The sequence below is a fragment of the Anabas testudineus genome, chromosome 15 (genome assembly GCF_900324465.2).
Source record: "Anabas testudineus chromosome 15, fAnaTes1.2, whole genome shotgun sequence".
In the NCBI taxonomy this organism is placed as follows: domain Eukaryota; kingdom Metazoa; phylum Chordata; class Actinopteri; order Anabantiformes; family Anabantidae; genus Anabas; species Anabas testudineus.
This window is the reverse complement of record NC_046624.1, coordinates 20,012,654-20,039,329: the sequence shown is the minus strand read 5'-3', so window position 1 is coordinate 20,039,329 and position 26,676 is coordinate 20,012,654. Positions and strand designations below refer to the sequence as shown.

At 37.7% G+C, this 26,676-nt stretch overlaps 2 protein-coding genes and 1 pseudogene across 2 annotated transcripts; all 3 read left to right on the top strand.

The window, feature by feature from the left end:
- Window positions 1–1,733: 1,733 nt before the first annotated feature.
- On the top strand, window positions 1,734–25,575 carry LOC117152957 (the record flags this gene model as incomplete). Its single annotated transcript, XM_033326366.1, has 7 exons — window positions 1,734–1,808; window positions 2,176–2,351; window positions 2,453–2,965; window positions 5,330–5,432; window positions 5,537–5,980; window positions 12,513–12,842; window positions 25,358–25,575. Coding segments are annotated over 6 exons (1,602 nt in total), but the record flags the coding sequence as incomplete, so codon positions are not given.
- On the top strand, window positions 14,072–15,159 carry LOC117152956 (annotated as a pseudogene).
- LOC113159655 (G-protein coupled receptor 4-like) lies at window positions 23,918–25,362 on the top strand. Its single transcript, XM_026356472.2, has 3 exons — window positions 23,918–24,000; window positions 24,512–24,681; window positions 24,778–25,362. The coding sequence occupies exons 1-3, from the start codon at window positions 23,929–23,931 to the stop codon at window positions 25,316–25,318; spliced, it is 783 nt and encodes a 260-aa protein (XP_026212257.1). The 5' UTR covers window positions 23,918–23,928; the 3' UTR covers window positions 25,319–25,362.
- Window positions 25,576–26,676: the final 1,101 nt, after the last annotated feature.

Here is a 26,676-nt window from a genome sequence, read left to right as displayed (position 1 = left end):
CAGATTTAATGATTTATTTCCATTACAATATGAACAAAAAGAGAGATTCATCTGGGAATTTGTAGTCAACTCAGATATCATCCAGATTGCTGCAATGGTAATGTGAATGTATTTACCTGTTAATTGCAGAGTTAATGAAATGTAGCACTGAAGACAACGAAAATGCAACAACATCAAAAAAAAAAAAAAAAAAAAAAAAAAAAACACATACACGCACAAAAAACAGGAAGTTATGTTTTAGTACATTGCGCAAAATATCTTTAAGAAGCAGGAACCAGCCTTCAGCCAGTGATGGAAGCACTTAGTACAGTTGTCTCAAATTTGTAATAAAAGGCCAAAAAAACAACAGAAACTAGTTTTAGTCTAATTCAAAGTATTAAAACATAGAAAACATAAAAATAAAATTCATGAGAAAGTAGCGGTATGTGACTAAATAACTTTTTTATTTTTCTGTTTATATTATTGTGACACAGTCGCCTACAATTATCCAACCACCTCCTTACAGTCTCCTTTTGAACCACTTGAAGCATCTTGAGCTCCTGCGTTTCACTACTTGTCACATTACTGCAGACTGTGAAAGCAGAGTCCCTCAGGTTGTGGTCCTCCAGGTTTTAAAGGTAAGATTTGTGTTGTATTACTTATGTTGTTCTGTCTTGTAGATAAGAAATCTTTAGACACACTGGAGTAAGAAGATATTACCTTCTTAAATATACTATAGTAGCTGACTAAAAAACACCAGAAATGGGACTTCTGTGGTTGACATAGACCATTCAGCTCTCAGTGCTACTGAAACATAATAGTTCACTCTCTGTATGGTCCCTCATTGTTTTTCTTGAACATTCTCTAAACTGAACAATGGTAGAAAAGTAGATAGCAGAAAAATTCCTTCTGTTAGGTTGAATGATGTGTATGAAGCTATTCTGCACATGAACATCACAAAAAAAGATGTAAACATGAAAAAGTGGAAAAAAAATAGATGTGTAATAAATTTAGCATTTACTCATGAGGTTAATTGGTAAATACTCTTGTATGAAACAAGCTGCTTGTTTCTTTTCTTGTATATTTACGTTGCACTGGCACTATTGATTTCTTTGGTTTGCACACGTTCATCCATCTAGACCCTTACATGTTGGGGAGTTGTAGAAATGTAGTTCACAGATACCATAAGAAACAAGCAGACACAAAGTGTGAAGTGTTCTTGAGGGAGAACTACACCGGAAAAATGTACTTGTTTCTAAAATGCAATTTGTTTTTCTAATATAACTAAATGTTATCTTGACTTAATATTATCTGCTATGTAAACTTAGTTCATTGAACAAGTTTGGTTGTCTTTTGAAATCTTAATTTGAACAACCTTTTGTGCAGATGTCAATCTTTTTGGATTAAATATTTACAATACTCTATAGTTTAATGGTTTACACACCCTCTATTTCCTCGGAAACCATGGTACTGCAGCTAACATAATGTTTGCTTCTGTTTGAGTTAAAACAGTTAAATCGTACCATGAGATTTTCATTTTCAATCCCTCCCTTCACAGTAAAAGAAATTCATCAAATAAAAATAAGTAAAATGATGCTCACAGTTTTTTGTTTCAAACTGGAAAATTTTAGATGATGAAAAACAAATTTCTCCCTTTCCAGGTTTCACCCTGCAGAATGACACAGAACTACGTTAACAACACATCACAGGAAATTACCAACAACACCAGAACTGACCAGTTTAAAGAAATTCGGCATGTGGTGACATGGATCATTATTTCTGTCGGAATTCCTTTGACCCTAGTGGCCATCTTTGCTGTTCATTCTCTGGTATGTTTCAGATTTAAAATTTCAAAAGCTCAGCACAGTTTTATTATATAAGTTCTGTGTTTCACCACATGCTAATTTGAAATGGGATAATGTCTTAAAATGGTGGATCTTTGAGTTTGAATTTGAGTAGGAGTAGGTTTTCACCAGTGTAAAGGATTCAAGATTCTAAAGGGACTGTTTAGTCTTTTTAGCTACACCTGTACACTCTAAATTAATTCTACATGAGCTCAGTCCTTCCTGAAATGCATTAAGACAGGAGGTCAAACAACTCCCTCAGTGATTACTCACAAACTGTTGTCAGAGCAAAATAATATTCTGCATATTAACATTTACTTTATTTTTTTTTTATTCCGACCTTTACCTGCAGTTGCGAAAGAATCATGTTGCTCCGATCTACGTCATCAACCTTCTCATTTCTGACCTCATTCAGCTCTGCTGTATGATCATTCGGGAGACAGGAACTGCTTGGTTCATCAATCGTTGTATTTACTTCTTTGGTCTTATGGCCAGTGTTGGCTTCATGGTGTGCATCGCCCTGGAAAGGTAACTATCTGTAAATCCAGAATGTGTCTGATGCATTTTTTGGATAATTCTAATTCTGCCCAAAGACCATCATCTGCTGTATGTGTCTGTCTGTGTTGCAGGTATTTAGTCATCGCCTGGCCACTGTGGTACCGTCACAGACGAACAATCAAGATCTCTGTGGTCGTCTGTGTTGTGGTGTGGGCCTTTTCTCTTGTCTGTTTCCCCTTGTTCTATTTCAAGAAGGAGAGTACTCAAACTGTCTTTGGTGTCTTCTTCCTCCTTCCCTTTCCCCTGCTTATATTCTTCCTGGTTGGGACCATTAAAGCCTTGTCTGCTGCCATCAGTGTCCGTGCTGAAGAAAAACGTCGAATTGTGGGACTTCTGGTTCTGGTGCTGCTCATTTACACTCTGTTATTCCTGCCTGGCATCATCTGGTTCCTGGCAGACAAAAATGCCAGAAGTCGTGACTTGGGTTTTGTGTCTTTCACTTTTTTTAAGCTCAGTCCTCTGGCTGATTTATTTCTATATATTTTCCTGAGGAAAGGGGCTGTAAACAAGTTTCTGTCCTGTCTATGTTGTTGCAGAAAGGACAGAACTAGTCAGACGTACAGCAGTGTGAATGATGGAAACACGTACACAGTCACCTCTTTATAGTCAAAAGAGAAAAGAGGAGAAAACACAATAAGAAACAAAGTAAGACGATGAAAGCTCTGTCTCATTACTGTAGACTGTCAGGATGCAGACTCAGATGAAACACAGTCTGTGGTCCTCCAGCTGTAAGATATAAGGTTTATGTTGTATTACTTCTTACTTCTTCACTGCAGCGTCTTGTGTCCGTCTCCTGCTGCTGCAGTCTGCTCATGAGTTCATCTCATAGTAATTGTTGGTTTTAAATTAAAGTCCTAAAGTCAGACTGACAATGAAACAAACCCAAGAGTTCACCGTAGAAATCGAGACAAGCTTCTTTTATTCACTTTGCTCTGTGGAGCAGCTGTGACTCTTTATCTCTCTCCTCCTGCGCTCTGACCACTGCAGGAATTCAGAAAGCAGCGTGCATGAAAACTCATTCTCAAATGTTTCTCCTTAGTCTTCTGTCTTTATACTTGACTTTATTTTCTACATTTTGACTTCTCTGGATCCAAACTTAAAAAATTTATTCCTGGCTGTAAAACATTTTCATCTTTGTGTTTTTTTTTTACAAATACTACTACAATACTACTACTAAACTACTACAATACATTAAATAAATATGTAGAAATGTATTTGTTCATTAATTTATACTGAATGTGTGTTACATGTTTATTTTCAGTTCAGTCTAGGAATCAGACGTTTGCTTCATGTTCTAGTCTTCATCACTTACTGAGACTCCAACAGACAGAGCCTTAATAAACCTGTCTGTCCTCCCCAAATAGCTCACAGCGTGTAAGTTGACCATAAATGATTTGAATACTGTCAATCACCAGACACACTTCTTTCCTCTCACTGGTTAAAAACCACACGATGACACATCAGTCCACTCAGACATACAAGTTCTCTTTACTGGTTCATGTGTATGTGTCTCTATATGACTTCATTTTATTTTAACTCCCATTCTATTTAATTGTTCTTTGTTAGGTTCTTTAACTGACCTTCATGAAGTCAGTGAGTGAAACCTTTTAATAAAGTTGTTTGATAATCTGCAGCTGTTGCTGGAGTTTAGATTTTTAATTTGTGTCGTCTCATCCATGGTCGAAGGTGAAGCAGGAATTTCTGCTTTAACCTGTAGGAAAACTTTTGAATTTGGTTCCTGACTCCTCTCTGTTTTGGTTCAGTCCTGGTTCCTTCTGCAGTGATCACTTCCTGATTAAATTCACCTGTTTCCTCACTTATTTATTCAGCCCCTCGTTTCTTTACCTGTGTAGCTGCCCACATTTTGTCTTCAACCTTCTACTGTTGCCCTCCCCTCATCTAACTGTAAGTGACTGATGCATTCTGATTCTCTCCTGTTTTCTAACAGTTGACATTGAATAAAAAGTTTTGTTAATATAATAAGTGCAGGAAAAAGAAACAACAGCCCTTCACAGCAGCTCCAAGACTAATTTCAAGATAAAGATAAACTTTATTGTCATTGCAACATCGTACAACGAGATTAAGGTGCCAACCAGTCTGTGCCATATATATATGTATAGAATGAAAGGAATAAAAAAACAAACAAAAAAGACAAAATAAGACACAAACAACCCTTCATGTAATCAAAGAAGATCACATCACATTGTGCTCCGGACCAGCTCTCACTCCCACAAGTGAGCGTACTGTCACAATTACAGTACTAGTTTCTATAATCCGTTCTTTACAGTGTTTAATGTAGTTATTGCTACTGGATAAAAGCTTTTCTTAAATCTGTCAGTCCTAGTTTTGATGGACCTGAACCTTCTCCCTGATGGCAACAGTTCAAAGAGAGAGTGTCCAGGGTGTGTAGTGTCCCTGAGAATGGTTTGAGCTTTTTTGAGGCAGCGGGAACTGTGAAGTTCTTCTAGAGGGAGGAGAGGGGAACCGGTGATCCTCTGTGCTGTTTTGATCACTCTCTGGAGAGCTTTCCTCTGAGCCACTGTACATCTGCTGAACCAAACAGACACACAGTATGTAAGGATGCTTTCAATAGAGCATCGATAAAAGGACACCAGCAGTCTCTGGGAGATGTTGTTCTTCCTAAGTACCCTTAGGAAGTGCAGTCTCTGCTGGGCCTTTCTTATCAGCTCAGAGGTATGTACTCCCCAGGTTAAATCCTCCTCTATGTGGACCCCCAAGAAGCGGAAGTCTGACACCCTCTTAACACAGTCCCCACCAATGTACAGTGGAGGGACCTCAGTTTTTGTCCTCCAGAAGTCAATGACAACCTCTTTTGTCTTGGAGGTGTTAAGGAGCAGTTTGTTTACTAGTTTGTGGGGAAGAATTGTGTTAAATGCAGAGCTATAACCCACAAAGCGCATCCGCACGTAGCTCCCCTGCTGCTCCAGGTGGGACAGTGCCGTGTGGAGGGCAGTGGCTATGGCATCCTCTGTGGATCTATTCGCCCTGTACGCAAACTGGTGTGGGTCGAAGGAAGGTGGGAGTAGTGAAGTGATGTGACCCCTTACCAGTTTTTCGAAGCACTTCATCACCACTGGGGTGAGTGCAACTGGCCGGTAGTCATTGAGGCTGGTGATGTGCATTTTCTTGGGCAGGGGGACTATGGTGGAGGACTTCAGGCGCGGTGGGACAGTAGACCGGGCCAGGGACAGATTGAAAATCCTGGTGAACACTCCAGCCAGCTGGTCCGCACAGTCCTTCAGTACTCGTCCAGAGACACCATCCGGACCAGCAGCCTTCCTCGAGTTGACGGACCTCAGTACTCCCCTCACCTCGTGCTCCTTCACTGTGAGGCTGAGGCTACTGTGGGCTGCAGGATGTGGTTGTGTGGGTGCGTCTGGTTGCTCTATCTCGAAGCGAGTGAAGAAAAGGTTCAGCTCCTCCGCCAACGAGGAGTCGCCTTCGGCGGCACAGAGGGTCGTCCTGTAGTTGGTCAGATGCTGGACTCCCTGCCACACCTCCCTCCTGTTTTTGCTGTCCAGGCAGCCTTCAATTTTCCTCTTGTAATCCAGTTTAGCCTTCCTGATGCCTCTCTTCAGGTTGGCTCGTGTCGAGCTGTAGAGAGCATCACATCAGTTGCACACTTTCAGGAAGCAACTGTGAACTGCTGCTTAGTGGAGGTGGGACAACTAACCATAGGTATATTTACTGAGTCAGTAATTTGTTGAGCTTTAACTCTCTTCTGGTAAGAGGGCAGACAATGTGGAAAGGTGAATAGGTGAAATCAATCAGTCTGATTAGATACTAATAGTGACAGGAAAGGGGTGGAATTAAGGTAGGAACCAGACCAGAAGTAGAGAAATGTTTCAAAATAAAACCGTAAGTGGATAATGACAATGACACCTTATATCGTATGATCAGCACAGATACGACGAGACCTCAGAGAAACAGCTGTCAACATCAGCCAAGGAAGGGTGGAACAGCGTGTGTAGCTCGACAGAGAGACAGGAAGAGGGAAAAGAGAGAAGATGAGAGATAACAGTTAGTTATGATCACAGTCAGATAATGTATGAGGTGAATGTATATTTAGTGTAGAGTGCAGCAGGGACTCCAGCGGGACTAACTATGACAGCCTAATTAAAAAGGAGAGACAGAAGGAAACACAGACATGAGGGCTCTCTGGGTTTTAAAGAAACCAATCACTTCACCGTCAACAAAACCTGAGTGATCAGTGAGAGTGGGAAGACAGCATCTAAACATACCAGTTCATCATAATGCTCTACGTCCACGAGTCCTTCCCTAAGGCTAATCTATTACAGAACTGCTCGACTAAATAAATAGGTTTTTAGCCTCGACTTAAATACTGAGACTGTGTCTGAGCCCCGAACGCTATTTTGAAGGCTATTCCATAACTTTGGGGCTTTGTAAGAAAAAGCTCTGCCCCCAGCTGTAGTTTTAAACAGAGGTTCTGTTATTTCTGTTTGAGAGGATCTAATGTACAGGTTGATGAATTTGCAGAAGAGATAAATGAAATTAGTGAAGTAAAGTATTCTAGGTTCTGATCTGATATGGTCAGTTTATCATCTGCATCAATTAAACTGTCTGGTTTCAGACAATGTGATAACTTAAAGAAATATGAGACTGCTGCTGTCTCTGAGTACAAATAATAACTAGCGAGGAGCTACTTGGTACATAATCAGAGAGATGTTCTACTTTACTTCAAGGTACACAGAAATATTTAATTTCATTATGTTGCTTTACATTATGCAGCCTGTTTATCCTGTATTCAACACCAGAAGAGGTTTCCTAATAGCCAAGTGTTCGCAAAATGTTTACTATGATCATGCTTTGTAAAATGTTCCAGTGATTCATAACCTAACTCACTAAAGGAGAGTAAGATGTTTTGCACACATGATCTGTAAAAAGGTCAATAACATGTCTTATTATGTGTGTATTTTAGTGGAGATTGTCATACAGTAGAATTAAAGTGTTTATTAGCTCATCAAATCTAGCCACAGGGGTTGCAAGCCAGTTACTTCTGTGCCGGTCCCAAGCCCGGATAAATAGACAGGGTTGCGTCAGGAAGGGCATCCGGCGTAAAAATTGCCAAAATAACCATGCGAATCATCAATAACACTTTCATACCGGATCGGTCGAGGCCCGGGTTAACAACGACCGCCACCGGTGCTGTTAACCTACAGGGTGCCGGTGGAAATTTGACTACTGTTGGTCGAAGAAAGAGGGGAGGCAGAAGGGTTCGTCGTCAGAGAGAGAAGGGAAAAGGCAGGAGCATAGGTTTGAGAATAGGGACTCTTAACGTTGGCACGATGACAGGGAAAGGCAGAGAGCTGGCAGACATGATGGAGAGAAGAAAGGTAGATGTTCTGTGTGTGCAGGAGACAAGGTGGAAGGGAAGCAAGGCACGTAGTATCGAAGGAGGATACAAACTGTTCTACCATGGTGTGGATAGGAAGAGAAACGGGGTAGGAGTGATCCTGAAGGGGGAGTTTGTAAACAATGTTCTAGAGGTGAAAAGAGTCTCAGACAGGGTGATGAGCATAAAGCTAGAAATTGAAGGGGTGATGGTGAATGTAGTCAGTGGGTATGCGCCACAGGTTGGCTGTGAGTTAGAAGAGAAGGAGAGATTCTGGAGTGAGTTGGATGAGGTCATAGAGAGTATCCCCAGAGGAGAGAGAGTTGTTGTTGGAGCAGACTTCAACAGGCATGTTGGTGAGGGCAACAGAGGTGATGAGGAGGTGATGGGCAGGTTTGGTGTGAAGGAAAGGAATCTGGAAGGACAGATGGTGGTGGACTTTGCTAAGAGGATGGAAATGACTGTAGTCAACACCTACTTCCAGAAGAGAGAGGAACATAGAGTGGAAGTAGGAGTACGCAGGTGGACTACATCATATGTAGACGAGGTCATTTGAGAGAGGTTAGTGACTGCATAGTGGTGGTAGGAGAGAGTGTAGCCAGACAGCACCGCATGGTGGTGTGTAAGATGACTCTGGAGGTCAGGAAGAAGAAGAGAGGGAAGACAGAAAAGAAGACCAAGTGGTGGAAGCTAAAGAATGAAGAAACTTGTGAGGAATTCAGACAGAAGTTGAGACAGGTTCTGGGTGGTCAGGATGAGCTTCCGGATGACTGGGAAACTACAGCAGAAGTTATGAGGGAAACAGGTAGGAAGGTGCTAGGTGTGTCATCTGGGAAGAGGAAAGAAGGTAAAGACACTTGGTGGTGGAATGAGGAAGTACAGGAATGCATCCAGAGGAAGAGGTTAGCTAGAAGGAAGTGGGATGTAGAAAGGACTGAGGAAAGTAGACAGGAGTACAAGGAAGTGCAGTGTAGAGTGAAGAGGGAGGTGGCAAAGGCCAAACAGAAAGCTTACGATGAGCTGTATGACAGGTTAGACACAAAGGAAGGAGAGAAGGACTTGTACAGGCTAGCCAGACAGAGAGATAGAGATGGGAAGGATGTGCAACAGGTAAGGGTGATTAAGGACAGAGATGGAAAGGTACTAACAACCCAGGAGAGTGTGCAGAAAAGATGGAAGGAGTATTTTGAGGAGCTGATGAATGAGGAAAATGACAGGGAAAGAAGGGAGGAAGATGTGGATGTTGTGGAGCAGGAAATAGCAGAGATTGGAAAGGATGAGGTTAGGAAGGCTCTGAAAAGGATGAAGAGTGGAAAGGCTGTTGGTCCTGATGACGTACCTGTGGAGGTGTGGAAGTGCTTAGGAGAGACAGCAGTGGAGTTTCTAACCAGTTTGTTCAATAGGATTCTAGAGAGTGAGAAGATGCCTGAGGAATGGAGGAGAAGCGTTCTGGTTCCGATCTTTAAGAACAAGGGTGACACGCAGAACTGCAGCAACTATAGAGGAATAAAGTTGATGAGCCACACAATGAAGCTGTGGGAAAGAGTAGTGGAAGCCAGGCTTAGGAAGAAGGTGGAGATTTGTGAGCAGCAGTATGGTTTCATGCCCCGTAAGAGCACCACTGACGCCATTTTTGCTTTGAGAATGTTGATGGAAAAGTACAGAGATGGTCAGAAGGAGCTGCATTGTGTCTTTGTAGATTTAGAGAAGGCGTATGACAGGGTGCCGAGGGAGGAGCTGTGGTACTGTATGAGGTCGTCGGGAGTGGCAGAGAAGTACGTCAGACTAGTTCAGGACATGTATGAGAGAAGTATGACGGTGGTGAGATGTGCTGTAGGTCAGACAGAGGAGTTCAAGGTGGAGGTGGAAGTGGGACGACACCAAGGATCAGCTTTGAGTCCCTTCTTGTTTGCTATGTTGATGGACAGGCTGACAGATGAGGTCAGACAGGAATCTCCCTGGACAATGATGTTTGCAGATGACATTGTGATTTGCAGTGAGAGTAGAGAGCAGGTAGAGGAACAGCTGGAGAGGTGGAGGTTTGCTCTGGAAAGAAGAGGCATGAAGGTCAGTCGTAGTAAGACAGAATACATGTGTCTGAACGAGAGGGATCAAGGTAGAAATGTTAGGTTACAGGGGGCTGAGGTGAAGAAGGTGCAGGAGTTTAAGTACTTGGGGTCAACAGTTCAGTGTGAAGGGGAGTGTGGAAAAGAGGTGAAGAGGAGAGTGCAGGCAGGTTGGAGTGGGTGGAGGAAAGTGTCAGGAGTGTTGTGTGACAAAAGAGTGTCAGCAAGACTCAAAGGAAAGGTGTACAAGACAGTGGTGAGACCAGCTCTGCTCTATGGGTTAGAGACGGTAGCAGTGAGAAAGAGACAAGAGGCTGAGATGGAGGTAGCAGAGATGAAGATGTTGAGGTTCTCCTTAGGAGTGACCAGGTTAGACAGAATAACAGAGGACATGAGGTTGGCTAGTGTTAGGGTAGAAGATGTTCATAATAGAGTGAGGTGGAAAAGGATGAACCGCTGTGGCGACCCCTGATGGGAAAAGCTGAAAGAGAAGAAGAAGAAGATTAGCTCATCAAAAGTAATTTTCAGATATGAGTATTTAAACCGGTGATTTAGGGGTGATGAGAAAATTCTGTGAAAATAAAATTAAGAACTGTACTTCCTCTTTTGTGCTAAAGGTTTGCACCATGTCCTCTCACCTTGTATAGTTTATCTTCATTAACTACTGCTCTAAACTTAAAGACATAAACATAAACTGGCTGAGACAGGTCAGTTTATTCCAAAAATAAACTATAATTAACAGAATGAGTACTTGCACACCCTTTCATTCTTTTTGCACATTACTGTTGTTCTTTTTGCACTGACCTGCTGTAGCAATTGAATTTCCCCAATGTGGGATCAATAAAGAATATCTTATCTTATCTTATCTTATCTTAATAAAGTGTGAAGAACCACACGTCCCCTTCCTGCTTTCCTTGCCTCTTTACTGTTAGTTGTCTTTGTAGAGATAAATGCTGTAGACTGTGGTACAGGAAGAACAATCAGACTGTGGTCATCCAGCATTCAAGGTGAGTTTTCACAGGTTTACTCTTGTTATTCTAAGGACAATTCTTTATTCTCTAAATTATTCATTAATTAAAAACTTGGAATGTACTGACGCATAACTTAATACTATAGAATCTGTGAAAATCTCTAGTCCAAGCAGTTGAATTTAATTTAATATAGTAAATTTTACAAAAGAAACCATTGACCTGAAAATGTGCAACTGAGTGGATGGAGACCATTTTACACATGCAGCTGTAAAAATAAGGCCACATCTTTAATTAACTTTGCGTTGGTGCCCTGTGACATTCGAATAGCGTGAACAGTAAATAACAGTAAATGTGAAAGGGAGACAGTGAGTGAGGATCTTTATAAAGTGCTGTGATAAAGAATCTGATTCAGATCAAAGTAATTTCTATGTTACACAAAGAAAAAACACACTAACTTTTAACATTATATGTATCAATATTTTCTTAAAGTTTAAAGAGGAAACTACTACAACTTCCAGATCCCTCTTAGTGTGACCAACAGTTCAGTTCAAATCAGCACAAAGACACAGTGAACATGAGCCAATAGTTGTTAAAAACACTGTTAACACAAGATTTTACATCATATTTTACTAACTTTGATTGGACCACAATATGAAGAATTTTACATTTTTATTGACCAAAGTAATTGTATTGTGTAAATTTAAAGGTTGATGCCTGCAACACATTATCAGTTAAAATAAGACATTTAATATTTGAGCAACATCATTCTGGATAATTCCAAACTTAACATTTATTGGTAACAGGTGAGGATCTAAAGATTAAATAGCACAAAAAGCACAGATAACCCTCCACTTCATGCCAAACCTCTAGAGACAATTGTGAGTCAGTAAACAAAAAACAAGATTGGAAAGAAATTTGTTCTTTCAACATCTACAGCACACAGGAACATTTTAAAATAGGACTTTAGGGAAATAACAGTGTTTAAAGGCCGAGGGTGGAAACCATTTTTGAATGTGACCTTCAAACTGAGAAACCATGTTTTACAAAACTGAAATGGCCTAAAATCACACAACAGCACAACAACGGCTGCAACAAAACATCCTGGGACTAAAAATTATAAGACAGCAGAGCAAGTAATAATAAAAATCAGTGTAACAGGTTTGTAAATAGTTGGACATAATTATTGTCAGACACCAAAGGATGAACGTTTAAAGAGGTTTATTTAAAGACAACCAATAATAATAATAGAACAGGTGTAGGAAGCAGGCTGAGGCCAGAGCTGGTACAGGGGATGGAGATGGAGCGCCCTCTATTGGTCAGTGGAACAGACATCATTTAAGTAACCAGGTGAGTATTTAGGATGAAGCAGGTAACAGGTAAGTATGATTATCAGATGATTATCTGTTTATTTCCAGTATTAGATAAGTTGACTGGAGGGCTGGAGGCTGCAGGTGAGTATGAGTGGGCAGGTCAGAGGTCAAAATAAAAGTAAATAAGTAAAACTACAAACAAGATCAAACCAGGTCTCGCTGTGGAAAAGAGGGATGGTTGGTGTGAAAGGTGTTAACCCTTTTTTAAGAGCTCCATCACAATATTGCGGTGCACCCCTTAAAGCAGCATGCATGGAACATCCATCATAACAGTTTTATTGTTTTGTTTGTTTATTTGTTTGTTTGTTTGTTTGTTTTTTTGTTTAGTTTTTTTTATAAATTCCCAGTAGATACTGGAACTCGCAAGTGTGGTACTGGTGCTGCTTATTTACTCACTGCTTTTGTTGCCCAATATTATTTTCTTACTGGGAAATGGTCTGAGATATCACCATTACATTCATGTTTTTAACATTATACCTGTGCTCAGTCCACTTGCAGACACACTCCTGTATTTTTTCCTTAGAAAAGAAGCTGTAGATAAACCTTTAAACTTTTTGTGTTGTTGCAAAAAAGAACGTAATGATATGAGCTCATCAGCAGTGAATGATGACGACAACATGCACGCAGAAAGTTCTGTGTAGGAAGAGAAGAGGAAAATTATAAAGACAGATGAGACAGAGGCTGTCAGTAACATGATTAAGAAAAAGATAATTAATAATAATAATAATAAATTTATTTATAGAGCACTTTTCTAAACATATGTTACAAAGTGCTTCACAAAAATGTGGAAATTATTATACCAGAGACTGGAAATGTTTGTCTGCACCTTTTTTTTAGTTTCACATTATGGCTTCAGCAAACATATATAGAACAAGTGCTTTTTCAATGTTGAGACAAATTTTTATATATTATTTTTCTAATTCTAATTACAAAAGCAAAGCAAAAAATAATAAAAAAAATATGTGTTTTTGTGTTTTTGACATTTCATTTTGTTTGTCAACAAAATAAAGACTATATGTGATGCAAAAGATCCTTTAAATTAATTCAGTGTCACAGGAAATTATCAAATGTCACCTCATTCACAAGTTTCATAATGACCCAGTAAATTATAGTTCACCAGCTTTCAAATGTATTTATGTCATAATTCAGTGGATAATTTAATACATCAAACACGAAATGTACAAATTTGAGAAAAATTAAGGAATAAAAAAATGCAAATACATATGCAAACTGTGATGTGGTCTGATGATATAGTACAGTTCAACCAGTGACAGCTGAAACGTGAAAACAGGTTTGTGTATTATTACAACAGGAGTACTGATACAGTACCTTAGAAAGATATTTATATGCAACAGTACATCATCAACTGCTTCATAACCCATGTAATTGCCTCCATTCTGGGGAAGTCAGAAAGATTAAAGGTTCCACAGTGAGTACACAGTTGAACTGTACTATGCAAAAGAATCCTGTTAATAGTGACTCATGTTCTTTTATTTTACATATTCATGTATGTTTACATTTTGTGTTTCTTCCTTGTGAGCAGGTTTAGAGGAACTTATCATATCATATCTTATCATATCTGGACTGGACACAGATGATCAAACATCTGAATTGAAGCTGGGAACTCGTTCAACTTTTAAAGGTAAATGTAAAAGAATATTTTTCTCATAGTGTGTGTGGTGATAATGTATTAAAATGAGAATATTTGTGTTTAATTTATGTTCTAGTTCTGTTAGACATGCTGAATGTTCTACCATGTATTTGTTTCATGTATTTCTATTAGAAATGTTTTCACTCTACTGTAGAGTTCTGTGATTGTGTAAAGAGCTTTAATTAACTCATTGAACAATGTTACCTAGATATATAAACATTTTAAATCAGTCTCTTTTTCCAGATTTAATTCTGAAGAATGAAACATGTCTATGTGAACAACTCATCACAGAATGAAACCTACAGCAACAGTGACTACAGCACTAATGATTACATCCACATGAACTACAACACCAGCTACTACAGCACCTTATTCTGCAGCATCATTTACAGCAATGAAGAGACATATTACATCATCAGGTATGTGGTACCGGGCACAATCATTGCAATCAGCCTTCCTCTGACATTAGTGGCCATCTATGCTTTGTTTTCCATGGTGAGTAAATTATTTATACACAGGAAATTTATAAACCTCATGAAACTACTCCTGTTACTTTCTCAATGTGAAATAACAAAACAAAAATTTTCTGCAGGTGCGAGCGAGTCATGTTGCTCCAATCTACATCATCAACCTTCTCATTTCTGACCTCATTCAGCTCTGCTGCATGATTGTTAACATAATGGACCAACATGGATTATCTATGATAATATACCACCATGGTTTGATGGCCAGTGTTTGCTTCATGGTGTGCATCTCCCTGGAAAGGTAACTGTCTGTATACCTAGAGTGTGTGTAGCTCCTTCTGTGTCTGATCATTTATCACCGGCAGAAACCTCAAAGACCATCATCTGCTGTATGTGTCTCTCTTATGTGGTACAGTCACAGACGATCTCAAGATCTCTGTGGTGGTCTGTGTTGTGGCCTGATTTACTCCTCTTGTTGGTATCCTCCTGTTCTGTATCTCAATTGATCTTATTTCTTTTTCATACAGAGCCATTGGTGTCTTCTTCCTCCTTCCGTTTCCCCTGCTTATATTCTTCCTGGTTGGGACCATTGAAGCCTTGTCTGCTGCCATCAGTGTCCGTGCTGATGAAAAACGTCAAATTGTGGGACTTCTGGTTCTGGTGCTGCTTATTTACACTCTGTTATTCCTGCCTGGCATCATTCGGGTGTTGGTAAAAAATGTTTATAGTGCTAAACTTTGTACTGTGTCTTTTACTTTATTTAAGCTCAGTCCTTTGGCTGATTTATTTCTGTATATTTTCCTGAGGAAAGGGGCTGTAAACAAGTTTCTGTCCTGTCTGTGTTGTTGCAGAAAGGACAGAACTAGTCAGCGAAGAGAATGAAAGAAAGAAAAGAGGAGACAGCTGAATGTGCCTATTCTAAATGCAGCTATAGATTTGTATCTACAATATATTTTCAAAATATAAAATAAATTAATCTACAAATACTAAAGTGTTGTTTATATCAGTGTGTTTGTTTTGTTTTAGGGAATATGTTTGATTAGATTTTACTGTGTCTCTTTCTGTTTTTAAAATACATTTATGTACATTAATACATTTTATAAATACATGAAGGGACGAGAACACCGTCCTTCTTTCCAGATTCTCAAACCTTAGAATATAAGGTTAAGAGAGATAAGTGGTCACAAACACAGACACACACACACAAGTATGCCCATATGCTGTATGTTACTATTTTGAGAACACAGATGAAGAACTTTTTACACACAGACTGTTTAATTTGTGCTCTTGGGTTAGGGTTAGGGTTAGTAACCCTGACGTTATATAGAGACAGCAGCTCTTAAACTCAGTTTCTCTACCTCTAGCAGCCCAAATAAAGCTACGAGGCCACTGTAGTTGCTACTGAGTCGTCTATAGATGAGAAATGTTGACATTGTACTACTGTTCACAACCACCTACCACAAATAACAAATCACTTTACACCAGACATTTTCTGATAAGAAAGATTTATCTGAGATTAAATAAGGCAAAGAAAACTGTGCAGAAAACACTCACAGTGATCATACAAATATTTAATATGTATATGTTTTCCTTTTTTTTTTTTTTTGTTTGTTTGTTTGTTTGTTTTTTTGGGGGGGGGCATAAACGTTGAGGCTGTGACATCTGGTGGTTCATAAAAGTCCCTGAAGCCATTGTGTTGTTACTAATAAATCTGTAATACTAATAATTGTTGTAATCCTATTTAGAACAAATGTAATTTTAATTAATTATTGTAATTTGAATAGCAAGAAAATAAGTATTAAATTAAATGTGAAATATTTTTAAGATTAAGATTTTATACCTTACTTTATTCCCACTAATATCTTTGACCCATCTTTATTCACATACTTTCCTTTCACAGCGTCATCAGTTTCATAAAGTGTCGTTGTACCACTGGCTGGAACTAGAACATTGTGTCATAATGAAATTAAAACTGTTGAGTAACAGTGCGTGTGTGAAGACTGTCGACCTACAGTAGATGTCAGTATGGTTATTTCTCAACTTCATGTAGTCACTGCAGCCAAGCATCACATCATTTCCCAGTACAGTTAATGACAGTATGACTCACCTTATTACATGTAGAAATAATTTGGAAGTGAAATTCCAGGTTGAGTAGAAGTGAAGAAGGAGAAATGTGGATGTTTCTGAGAGATTTTAAGATAACGGACTATGACACTGCTCCAATTCCCTGATCTCTGTTATAGAGGCTCTACAGTAAATGTCATAGTAGTGAAATTCATTTAAATGGTGTTTCTATATTAATGTTGATCATTGAACATCAACAGCAGCCTCCTAATGTACTTTTTAAATTCTTATAATTAAGCAAATAAGATCTCATGAAAATACAAACTGTCTGATATAAATACTGCATTATTTGAAGTATTTGATATCAGTACTGTCCACTGATGACACAGATTTTTACCTGTTAGGACTTGGTCCTGGACTGGCTGATATAATGAAGTTTCTCATATTTAATTATATATTAAATATGTTATATTATAATATTTTTTAATTATTAATTACAAATGACTTATTTTAATTCATCTTACATTTTATCTAATGTTTTTCCTCCCACGTTTATGTAAATACTGTTTGTGGCCAAAACATGTAAACTGGAATCATCACCTTCCTAAAAGATTCAATCTAAAAACACGATCATAAAATAAATAATAACATAAATAAATGTAAATGTAAATAAATGTAAAAAATATCAGTGTGTGGCAGCTGATCCACAGTCGCCCCCTTGTGACAATATTTGATTGATTCATAAATGTAACTTAACTCAGATCATTTAACCATCAGCTGGTGGAGTTAACAAAAGCCTACAATTATAAACAGTGAATTTCAAATTAAAATAACATCCTGAGCAAAAGAAAAACAGATATGCTGATAATTTGTGTCAGTTGTAAATCTTCTAACCTCTTAAGACCCGAGCTCTAATTTGATATGCATTTAAATTCTTTTTACTCCTTGGGCTTATTGGAACCCGATAAGTATAAAAACTAAGCATCACCTTTCACAAACATTTTCAGAAAAGGCATCATATGCTTACATTTTAACCTAATTATAACACATTTTTTTATATACACATAACACACATATAACAACATTTTGCATTAAAAACTACTTTACAGTTGTGATCAGCTTGCACACACAAGAACCCAAAATGTGTTGTACACGTATGTGTACGCCAGGTCCTAAGAGGTTAAAATACATCTGCATCTTTAAAATACTGAGGGCAGTAAAAGGAGGAAGAAAAACAACTACAGCTGACCTCTGTTGGATTCAATGGCATTTTGTCAGCATAGGTTGATTAGGAAACACTACCATGTAAAATCTTAAAGGAAAACATTCTTCTTAGAAAACACTGTAAACTTCTGTTCTCAATTTGTTTTAGGAAAGCTGCAAGATTAAAGTGCAACAACATCAAAAAAAGAGGAAGTTATGGTTTAGTATCTTGTATAAAAAATCTGCTGCTGAAGCATGAGGCAGCAGCCATTGGTGTCCAGTAGAGACGAGGCACATTAAACAGTTAATGTACTGAGAGCTGATAGTTTGAGCCATTTTTGTTTTTGTCTTTTGTTGAATTTTGTCTCATATTTGCAGCAGTATATCTAATTTCTCATAGAGACGTGTTTCAGTCTGAAAAAACAAAACATTGCAACTCTCTTTTCCTCAGTAAATGTAGAACTTCATATATTAAAAATGTGTTTCATCACAATGTAATGATAAGGTTACAGAAACTTGAGGAGCACAGGAATGCTATTTTCAGGAGACATAGTGAAAGTATTGAACGTAATTGATACAGTATAGTACAGTATTGCTTTTATAGAGATGTGACTCTGAGTATTTAAATCTACTAAAATTTTAAAATCTGACTTTTTAATCATCTAAAGAGAAAAATATGGAACATTTAAAGAGCTGAGAATAAAATATGCGTGAGACAAGAAGACACAATTTCTCATTTACATTTTAACATAAGAAGTAAATTAAAACTTTTAAGTTTTAAGTCTGTGTGGAAGAAAGAATCTAGAAAGCTCTTCCTCTGGACCACTCTGCTACAACTTTCCGACATCACTTGTAGGCATGATGACACTTAGCATTTCATGGTTAACATTCTCAAACTGTGCAGAAAACCACTTCTCTTTCTAAGAAGCACGGCAGCCAAGCACAAATATACTGTAAATGACTTAATGTCCTTCTGAGTATAGGATCAATTCCATCCTCCTGGCTGGACGCAGGTAAAACTTAAACACAATGCTTTGCTCAGAAATTAGATTAAACACCAGGATTATGCCCCGCTCTCTGTTCCACAGAGAAATAATCTAAAAGGAAAATTCCTGGTTAAGCAGGTGGAGGAGGAGAACTGTCACAGCCTGAGAGATATTTTAAGATAATAATGACAGAAGCACTGAAACTCAGATTCCCTGATTTCTGTCATCAAGATACGATTTGGTTTCATTCTGCTGCGTCGTTCCTTCTCCACCTTGTCGTGCTTCTAAGAGGATCCACACATACAAAACATTCACATGTGCAATGTAAAGGCAGATATCTGTGCAGCACAACTTCACTCACACACGATTCTTCTCACATTATTTTAATGTCGTGATTATGTTGTGAAAAATTTAATTTATTACTTAGTTCACAAATGTTTCCCCTTATTTTTGTTTCCTGCAGAAAAGTACAGGGAGAGTGAAACAGAGAGGAGGAGAAAACACAAAGTTAATAACATGCAATGGTGGCATTCAACTTTGTGTTTGATTAACTTAATCATTGGTTAATCTTAAATATTACAGTTACACAAGATGTCAGTACTTGTCCCATTACTGCAGATTGTGTGTTTGCTGAGTTGGAAACAGAGATCAGAACAACGCAGTAGGTTGAGTTCCTCCAGGTTTTAAAGGTGAGACTTGTTTATTTCTGTTGTTCTATTGATGATCTATTTTATAAAAACATTAAATGTATTACTTAACTAGGAATGTAACTAAATTATGTACTAAATATAACTAAATATGTAAACTGTAGTAGTCAGAGCAGTGACATTGTACCTCTCACACTGTTCCATTAAATAATCTTGTTGTTAATCAATTTATACGTTTATGGTTTGTGATTATGGTTGGTAAGTGTGTTTTGCTTTTGTGTGTGACAATATAATGATTGATATAAAAGGGGTAAAGATATGCAGCATCAGATTTAATGATTTATTTCCAGTAAAATATGAACAAAAAGAGAGATTAATCTGGGAAGTTGTAGTCAACTCAGATATCATCCAGATTTCTGATATGTAGCACTGGAGACAACAAAAATGCAACAATAAAAGAAAAACAAAAAAAACACAGTAACACAGAAAAAACAGGAAGTTGTGTTTCAGTACATTGCGCAAAATATCTTTAAGAAAAAGGAACCAGTCTGCAGCCAGTGATGGAAGCACTTAGGCAGTATGGTTGTCTCGAACTAAAAATAAAACACCAGAAAAACAACAGAAAGTAGTTTTAGTCTAATTCAAAGTATTAAAACATAGAAGTAAAAATCAACAGAATGTAGCAGGAATAACTAAATAGCTTTTGTGACTTTTCTTTTTATGTTTTTGTGACACGGTCAAATACATTTATCCAATCGCCTCTTTGCAGTCACCTTTTGAACCACTTCGTCTCTTCGTCAGAAGCATCTTGAGCTCCTGTGTTTCACTACTTGTCACATTACTGCAGACCGTGAAAGCAGAGTCACTCAGGTTTTGGTTCTCCAGGCTGGCTCTGTGCTGGGGGCTTCTCTGGAACCTATAGAGCAGGTGGTGGAGAGGAGGATGCTGCACATCCTCTCCACAGCTTACATGTCAAACAGCAGAGCAGTTTCAGTCAGAGACAAGGAAAGGTACAGGAAGTCATTGTTTCAACATTCCCTGATTCCCTGACAGAGAGTCAGTGTCCAGTCAAGTTACTGTCAGTAACTTACTGATGCATTCTGATTCTCCCCTGTTTTCTGATAGTTGACTGATTTTTGAAAAGTTTTATTGGCATTGAATAAAAAGTTTTGTTAATGGAAAAAGCTGCACTGAAAAAGAACCAACAGCCCTTCTCAGCAGTTCCAACACTGTTTTAAGTAGCATAACATCACATTAAGTGCACAGTACTTAATCTCAGTTTTAACCTCAGGACTCTCACATCACAGTCTGTTTCATGCTGACCGTGTTTTTAACATTTGAGGGAAACCTGAGCACAGCTGCTAAGCTGATATGACTCGCATCGGGCAACTTGGGGTTCAGTACCTTTCCCAAAGACACTTATGCATGTGACATAAAGAGTCAGCCAGACAACTGCTCTACCTATTCAGCCACAGCCACCCAGTTCATAAGTAACTGAAATAGCAGTGATAATAAAAGTAAAAGAATAAAGAATACTTTCTTAGTACTTTAATTCTAATATAGTTATTAATCTGCCTTGGTTTAAGTGTATTTTATATGGTCTTTGTGTGTGAATCCTTTGTGTGTGTGCTCAAAATGTGGTGACTGAAAGAAATATGAAACTCCTGCTGTCTCTGAGTACAATTATTAAGCAATGATAAGATAATGAGTAATTAACATGGGATTACTTGGTACAAAACCAGAGAAATGGTCCACTTTACTTTAAGATACACAGAAAGATTATATCATTGTGCAGCCTGTTTATAGAAGAAGAGGATTCCTAAAAGTGTTTACAGTATGTTTAATATGATCATGCTTTGTAAAATGTTGGCGTGACTCACTGAAAGAGTGTGAGATGTTTTGCACACTTGATCCTTATAAATCTCAATAACATCTTATTTAGTGTGTATTTTAGTGGACACTTTGATACAGTAGAATTAAAGTGAGTTCAAACAGATGTGACTGTTTAAACCGATGATATAGGAGTGATGAGAAATGTATGTGAAAATAAGAACTGTACTTCCTGTTTTGTACTAAAAGTTTGCACCATGTCCTCTCACCCTTTAAAGCTTATCTTCATTAACCACAGCTCTAAACTTACAGATATATAATAAACCTAGACTGGCTGAGACAGGTCGGTTTAAGCCTCATTCTTTAGTTTATTTCAGTTCAGTGTTCTGAATGATGGGTGCAATATAGTCAAAGAGAATAAGACCAGGAAAACAAAGTATGTAGATGAGTCAAATGCTTACATTAGTTCTATTTGACCTGGTCATTAATTTTAAGGAAAGTTTATGTAAACATTTTTAAAGCTTATGTGAATTTAACCTAAATGTAAAAGTCATCTGCACAACTACAGTCTTTACTTTAATAGTTATTAGAATGAATGGTAAAGTGTGAACAACCACACTTCCCCCTCCCTGCTTCCTTGCCTCTTTACTGTTAGTTCTCTTTGCAGAGATAAATGCTGTAGACTGTGGTACAGGAAGAACATTCAGACTGTGGTCATCCAGTATTCACGGTGAGTTTTTACAGCTAAAGGACAATTCTGTATGTTATTATTATTATTATTAATCAATTAAAACTTGAAATGTACTGAGACATAACTTAATACTATAGAATCTGTGAAAAGCTCTAGTCCAAGCAGTTGAATTTAATTTAATATAGTAAATTTTACAAAAGAAACAATTGACCTGAAAATGTGCAACTGAGTGGATGGAGACCATTTTACACCTGAAACTGTAAATAATAGTTAACCACATCTTTAATTAACTTTACATTGGCGCCCTGTGACATTCGAATAGCGTGAACATGACAGTAAATGTGTAAGGGAGACAGTGAGTGAGGATCTTTAAGTGCTGTGATAAAGAATTTGATTCAGATCAAACAAATTTTATTGTTACACAAAGAAAAAACAAACTAACTTTTAACATTATATGTATTAATATTTTCTTAAAGTTTAAAGAGGAAACTACTACAACTTCCAGATCCCTCTTAGTGTGACAAACAGTTCAGTTCAAATTAGCACAAAGACACAGTGAACATGAGCCAATAGTTGTTAAAAACACTGTTAACACAAGATTTTACATCATATTTTACTAACTTCGATTGGACCACAATATGAAGAATTTTACATTTTTATTGACCAAAGTAATTGTATTGTGTAAATTTAAAGTTTGATGCCTGCAACACATTATCAGTTAAAATAAGACTTTTAATATTTAAGCAACATCATTCTGGATAATTCCAAACTTAACAGTTATTGGTAACAGGTGAGGATCTAAAGATTAAATAACACAAAAAGCACAGAGAACCCTCCACTTTATGCCAAACCTCTAGAGAGAATTGTGAGTCAGTAAACAAAAAACAAGATTGGAAAGAATTTTGTTCTTTCAACATCTACAGCACACAGGAACATTTTAAAATAGGACTTCAGGGAAATAACAGTGTGTAAAGGCTGAGGGCAGAAACCATTTTTGAATGTGACCTTCAACCTGAGAAACCATGTTTTACAAAACTGAAATGGCCTAAAATCACACAACAGCACAACAACTGCTGCAACAAAACATCCTGGGACTAAAAATTATAAGACAGCAGAGCAAGTTTTCATAAAAATCTGTGTAACAGGTTTGTAAATAGTTGGACATAATTATTGTCAGAAAAGAACGTTTTATAAGGGTTATTTAAAAGACAACCAATAATAATAATAGAACAGGTGCAGGAAGCAGGCTGTACCCAGAGCTGGTACTGGGGATAGAATTGGTGCCCCCTCTATGGGTCAGTGGAACAGACAGCATCCAACTAACCAGGTATTTAGGAGTATTTAGGGTTAAGCAGGTAACAGGTAAGTATGATTATCTTTCTTTATTTCCAGTATTAGATATGTTGACTGGAGGGCTGGAGGCTGCAGGTGAGTATTAGGGGGCAGGTCAGAGGGTGAGTTGGTGCTTGAGCTTCACCAGAGTCCACAGGTTTCAGGTTAGTACACAAACTTTCTGCTGAGAGTTAAATGTAAAACAGACAAGAAAGAGAAGATGTTTTAAAGTTCAACAAAGAATCTTGTGTCTTTGAATAAGGAAATCTTTATTAACCACAACAGAAAGTCAGAGTCACTCAGATAACAGGTCCAGAGCCAAACAGAGGTCATAGATCGAGGACTTACAGGGCCAAGAGATTAACCAGGTCTCTTAAAGGGTCACCTCAGCTGTTCTCACTTACCAGATTATTGGAATTCAAAAACTGCCAATAGACAAGAAGCAGCATGACACAGAACAGAGAACTGTCAAAATAAAAGTGAAGTAAAACTACAAACAAGATCAAACCAGGCCTCGCTGTGGAAAAGAGGGATGGTTGGTAACAGTGTGAAAGGTGTTAACCCTTTTTTAGATCTCTGTCACAAAATGTAAGCGCACCACTTAAATCAACATGCGTGGAACATCCATCATGTTTTTATTTATTTATTTTATTATTTATTTATTTCCCAGTAGATACTGAAACTCATATTAAGGAAAGACAAAGCTGAACAGAAAGCTCTTTTATTTGATTTATTTTTTTTTTTTATCTGATCTCTCAAAAAACAGATTTTATGCTGAAGAATGGAAGATTTTGACCGTTACAACATGACAATGGACTACAATTTTGATTACATCAACAGCGTTCACTATGAGTCCCATCGCATATCCTACCCTTACAGGCCTGAATTCATTTTTAACATGGTGACACAGTTAATCATCAGTATCATTCTGCCTTTGAATGGAGCAGCCATCTATGCTACCTGTTCTCAGGTGTGTACATAAAGTTTAGTGAAGGGTAAAGGGGAGTGGGCGTGGTGGTGGAATGGTTAGCATCCCTTTAGCATTCTTTCAATGGCACATTCTCACTGTGCTAGAGTAGCTTTACAGCTCAGTAATATTTATTTATTGTTTTTGCATTTCATCATGTTATCTATTCGAGTGCTCACCACTCTCCTGCTTCTGTTGTTTTCTCCTGTTGCCAGATGGTGGTTATAATTTCCATGCTTGTATATATGTATATATACATATATATATAAACCTGTAAGTTTGTCTGTACCTTGAAAAAGAAGCTAACTTCTATGGTATCTATCTGGGTAAATAAAAGGAAAAACTGCTTAACTGAGTTTGTAAAGACGTAACCAAGATGATCTGAAGCTGTAATTAATGTAAAAAGAACATCTACAAAGTACTGAATTAAGGATCTGATTATATATGTAAGTGAAAGAACATTCTGAACATGTTAACAGCTGCTGTATTCATCTTTACTAATGTTTTCCTACAGGTGCCAAAGGATAATACTGCTCGAATCTACTTCATCAACCTTCTCATATCTGACCTCATTCAGCTTTACTCCTTAACTGCTCTGTTAATGTTCGGGGAAATATTCATATTTATCTACATCTTTGGTGTGATGGTCAGTGTTGGCTTCATGGTGTGCATCACCTTGGACAGGTAGTTGTCTGTAAACACACATCAGTGCAGCTCCTTCAGTGTCTGTGTGCTGTACAAGTCTCACACTCTCCAATATGTGCTGATCTTGTTTCACAGGTATCTGGTCATCACCCGTCTGCGGTGTTCCTGCATCAGACAAACAATTCAAATCTCTGGAGTGGTCTGTTTTGTGGTCTGGTTTGTTCCTCTGTGCATTGTCATCCGCATCTATCCTCTCAATGATTTTCAAGGCATGTTTATCTTTGCCATCTCTCTCCTACTTCCCTATCCTCTGCTCATTTTCCTACTGTGTGGAACATTTAGAGCCCTGTGTACAGCCAGCAGTGTCCCTCCTCGTGAAAAATGCAGAATTGTGGCAAGTGTGGTTCTGGTGCTGCTTATTTACTCACTGCTTTTGTTGCCCACTATTATTTTCTTACTGGGAAATGAACTGAGATATCACCATTACATTTATGTGTTTAACATATATATAACCATGCTCTGTCCACTTGCAGACACACTCCTGTATTTTTTCCTTAGAAAAGAGGCTGTAGATAAACCTTTAAACTTTTTGTGTTGTAGCAAAAAAGAACGTAATGATATGAGCTCATCAGCAGTGAATGATGACGACAACATGCACGCAGAAAGTTCTGTGTAGGAAGAGAAGAGGAAAATTATAAAGACAGATGAGACAGAGGCCGGAAGTGTGAGAATTATTATACTGGAGGCTGAAAATGTTTGTCTGCACGTTCTCTAAGTTCATATTATGGCTTCAGCAAACATATATAAAACGAGTGCTTTTTCAATGTTGAGACAATTGTTTATATATAATTTTTCTAATTCTTATTACAGAGGCAAAGCAAAAAAACAAACAAAAAAAAAAGAAAAAAAAAAGAAAAAGAATGCCAAGAGTGTGCAAAGCAGTAATCAGAGCAAAAGGTGGGTACTTTGAAGAACCTAGAATATGACATATTTTTTCAGTTGTTTCACACTTTTTTGTTATGTATACAATTCCACGTGTTAATTCATAGTTTTGATGCCTTCAGTGTGAATCAACAATTTTCATAGTCATGAAAACAAAGGAAACTCTTTGAATGAGAAGGTGTGTCCAAACTTTTGGTCTGTACTGTATATATATATATATATATATATTTTTTTTTTTTTTTTTTTTTTTAAATGTGTTATATATATTTTAAATATGTTTTAAATTAAAGTCCTAAAGTCAGAAAATTGAAAAACCGTAGAAATTGAAATAAGCTTCTTTTATTCACTTTGCTCTGTAGAGCAGCTGTGACTCTTTATCTCTCTCCTCCTGCGCTCTGACCACTGCAGGAAGTCAGAAAGCAGCGTGCATGAACGTCTTCTCTTTTTATACTTGACTTTATTTTCTACATTTTGACTTCTCTGGATCCAAACTTAAAAAACTTCTTCCTGGCTGTAAACTTAATAAACCTGTCTGTCCTCCCCAAATAGCTCACAGCGTGCAAGTTGACCACAAATGATTTGAATACTGTCAATCATCAGACACACTTCTTTCCTCTCACTGGTTAAAAACCACACGATGACACATCAGTCCACTCAGACAAGTTCTCCTTACTGGTTCATGTGTATGTGTCTCTATATGACTTCATATTATTTTAACTCCCATTCTTTTTAATTGTTCTTTGTTAGGTTCTTTAACTGACCTTCATGAAATCAATGAGTGAAACCTTTTAGTAAAGTTGTTTGATAATCTGCAGCTGTTGCTGGAGTTAAGATTTTTTGTTTGTGTCATCGAAAATGAAGCAGGAATTTCTGCTTTGACCTATAGGAAAACTTTTGATTTTGGTTCCTGACTCCTCTCTGTTTTGGTTCAGTCTTGGTTCATTCTGCAGTGATCACTTCCTGATTGGATTCAACTGTTTCCTCACTTATTTATTCATTATTACCTGTGTAGCTGCCCACAAATTGTCTTTAACCTTCTGCTGTTCTGCTGTGTTAATGGAAAAAGCTGCACTGAAAAAGAAACAACAGCCC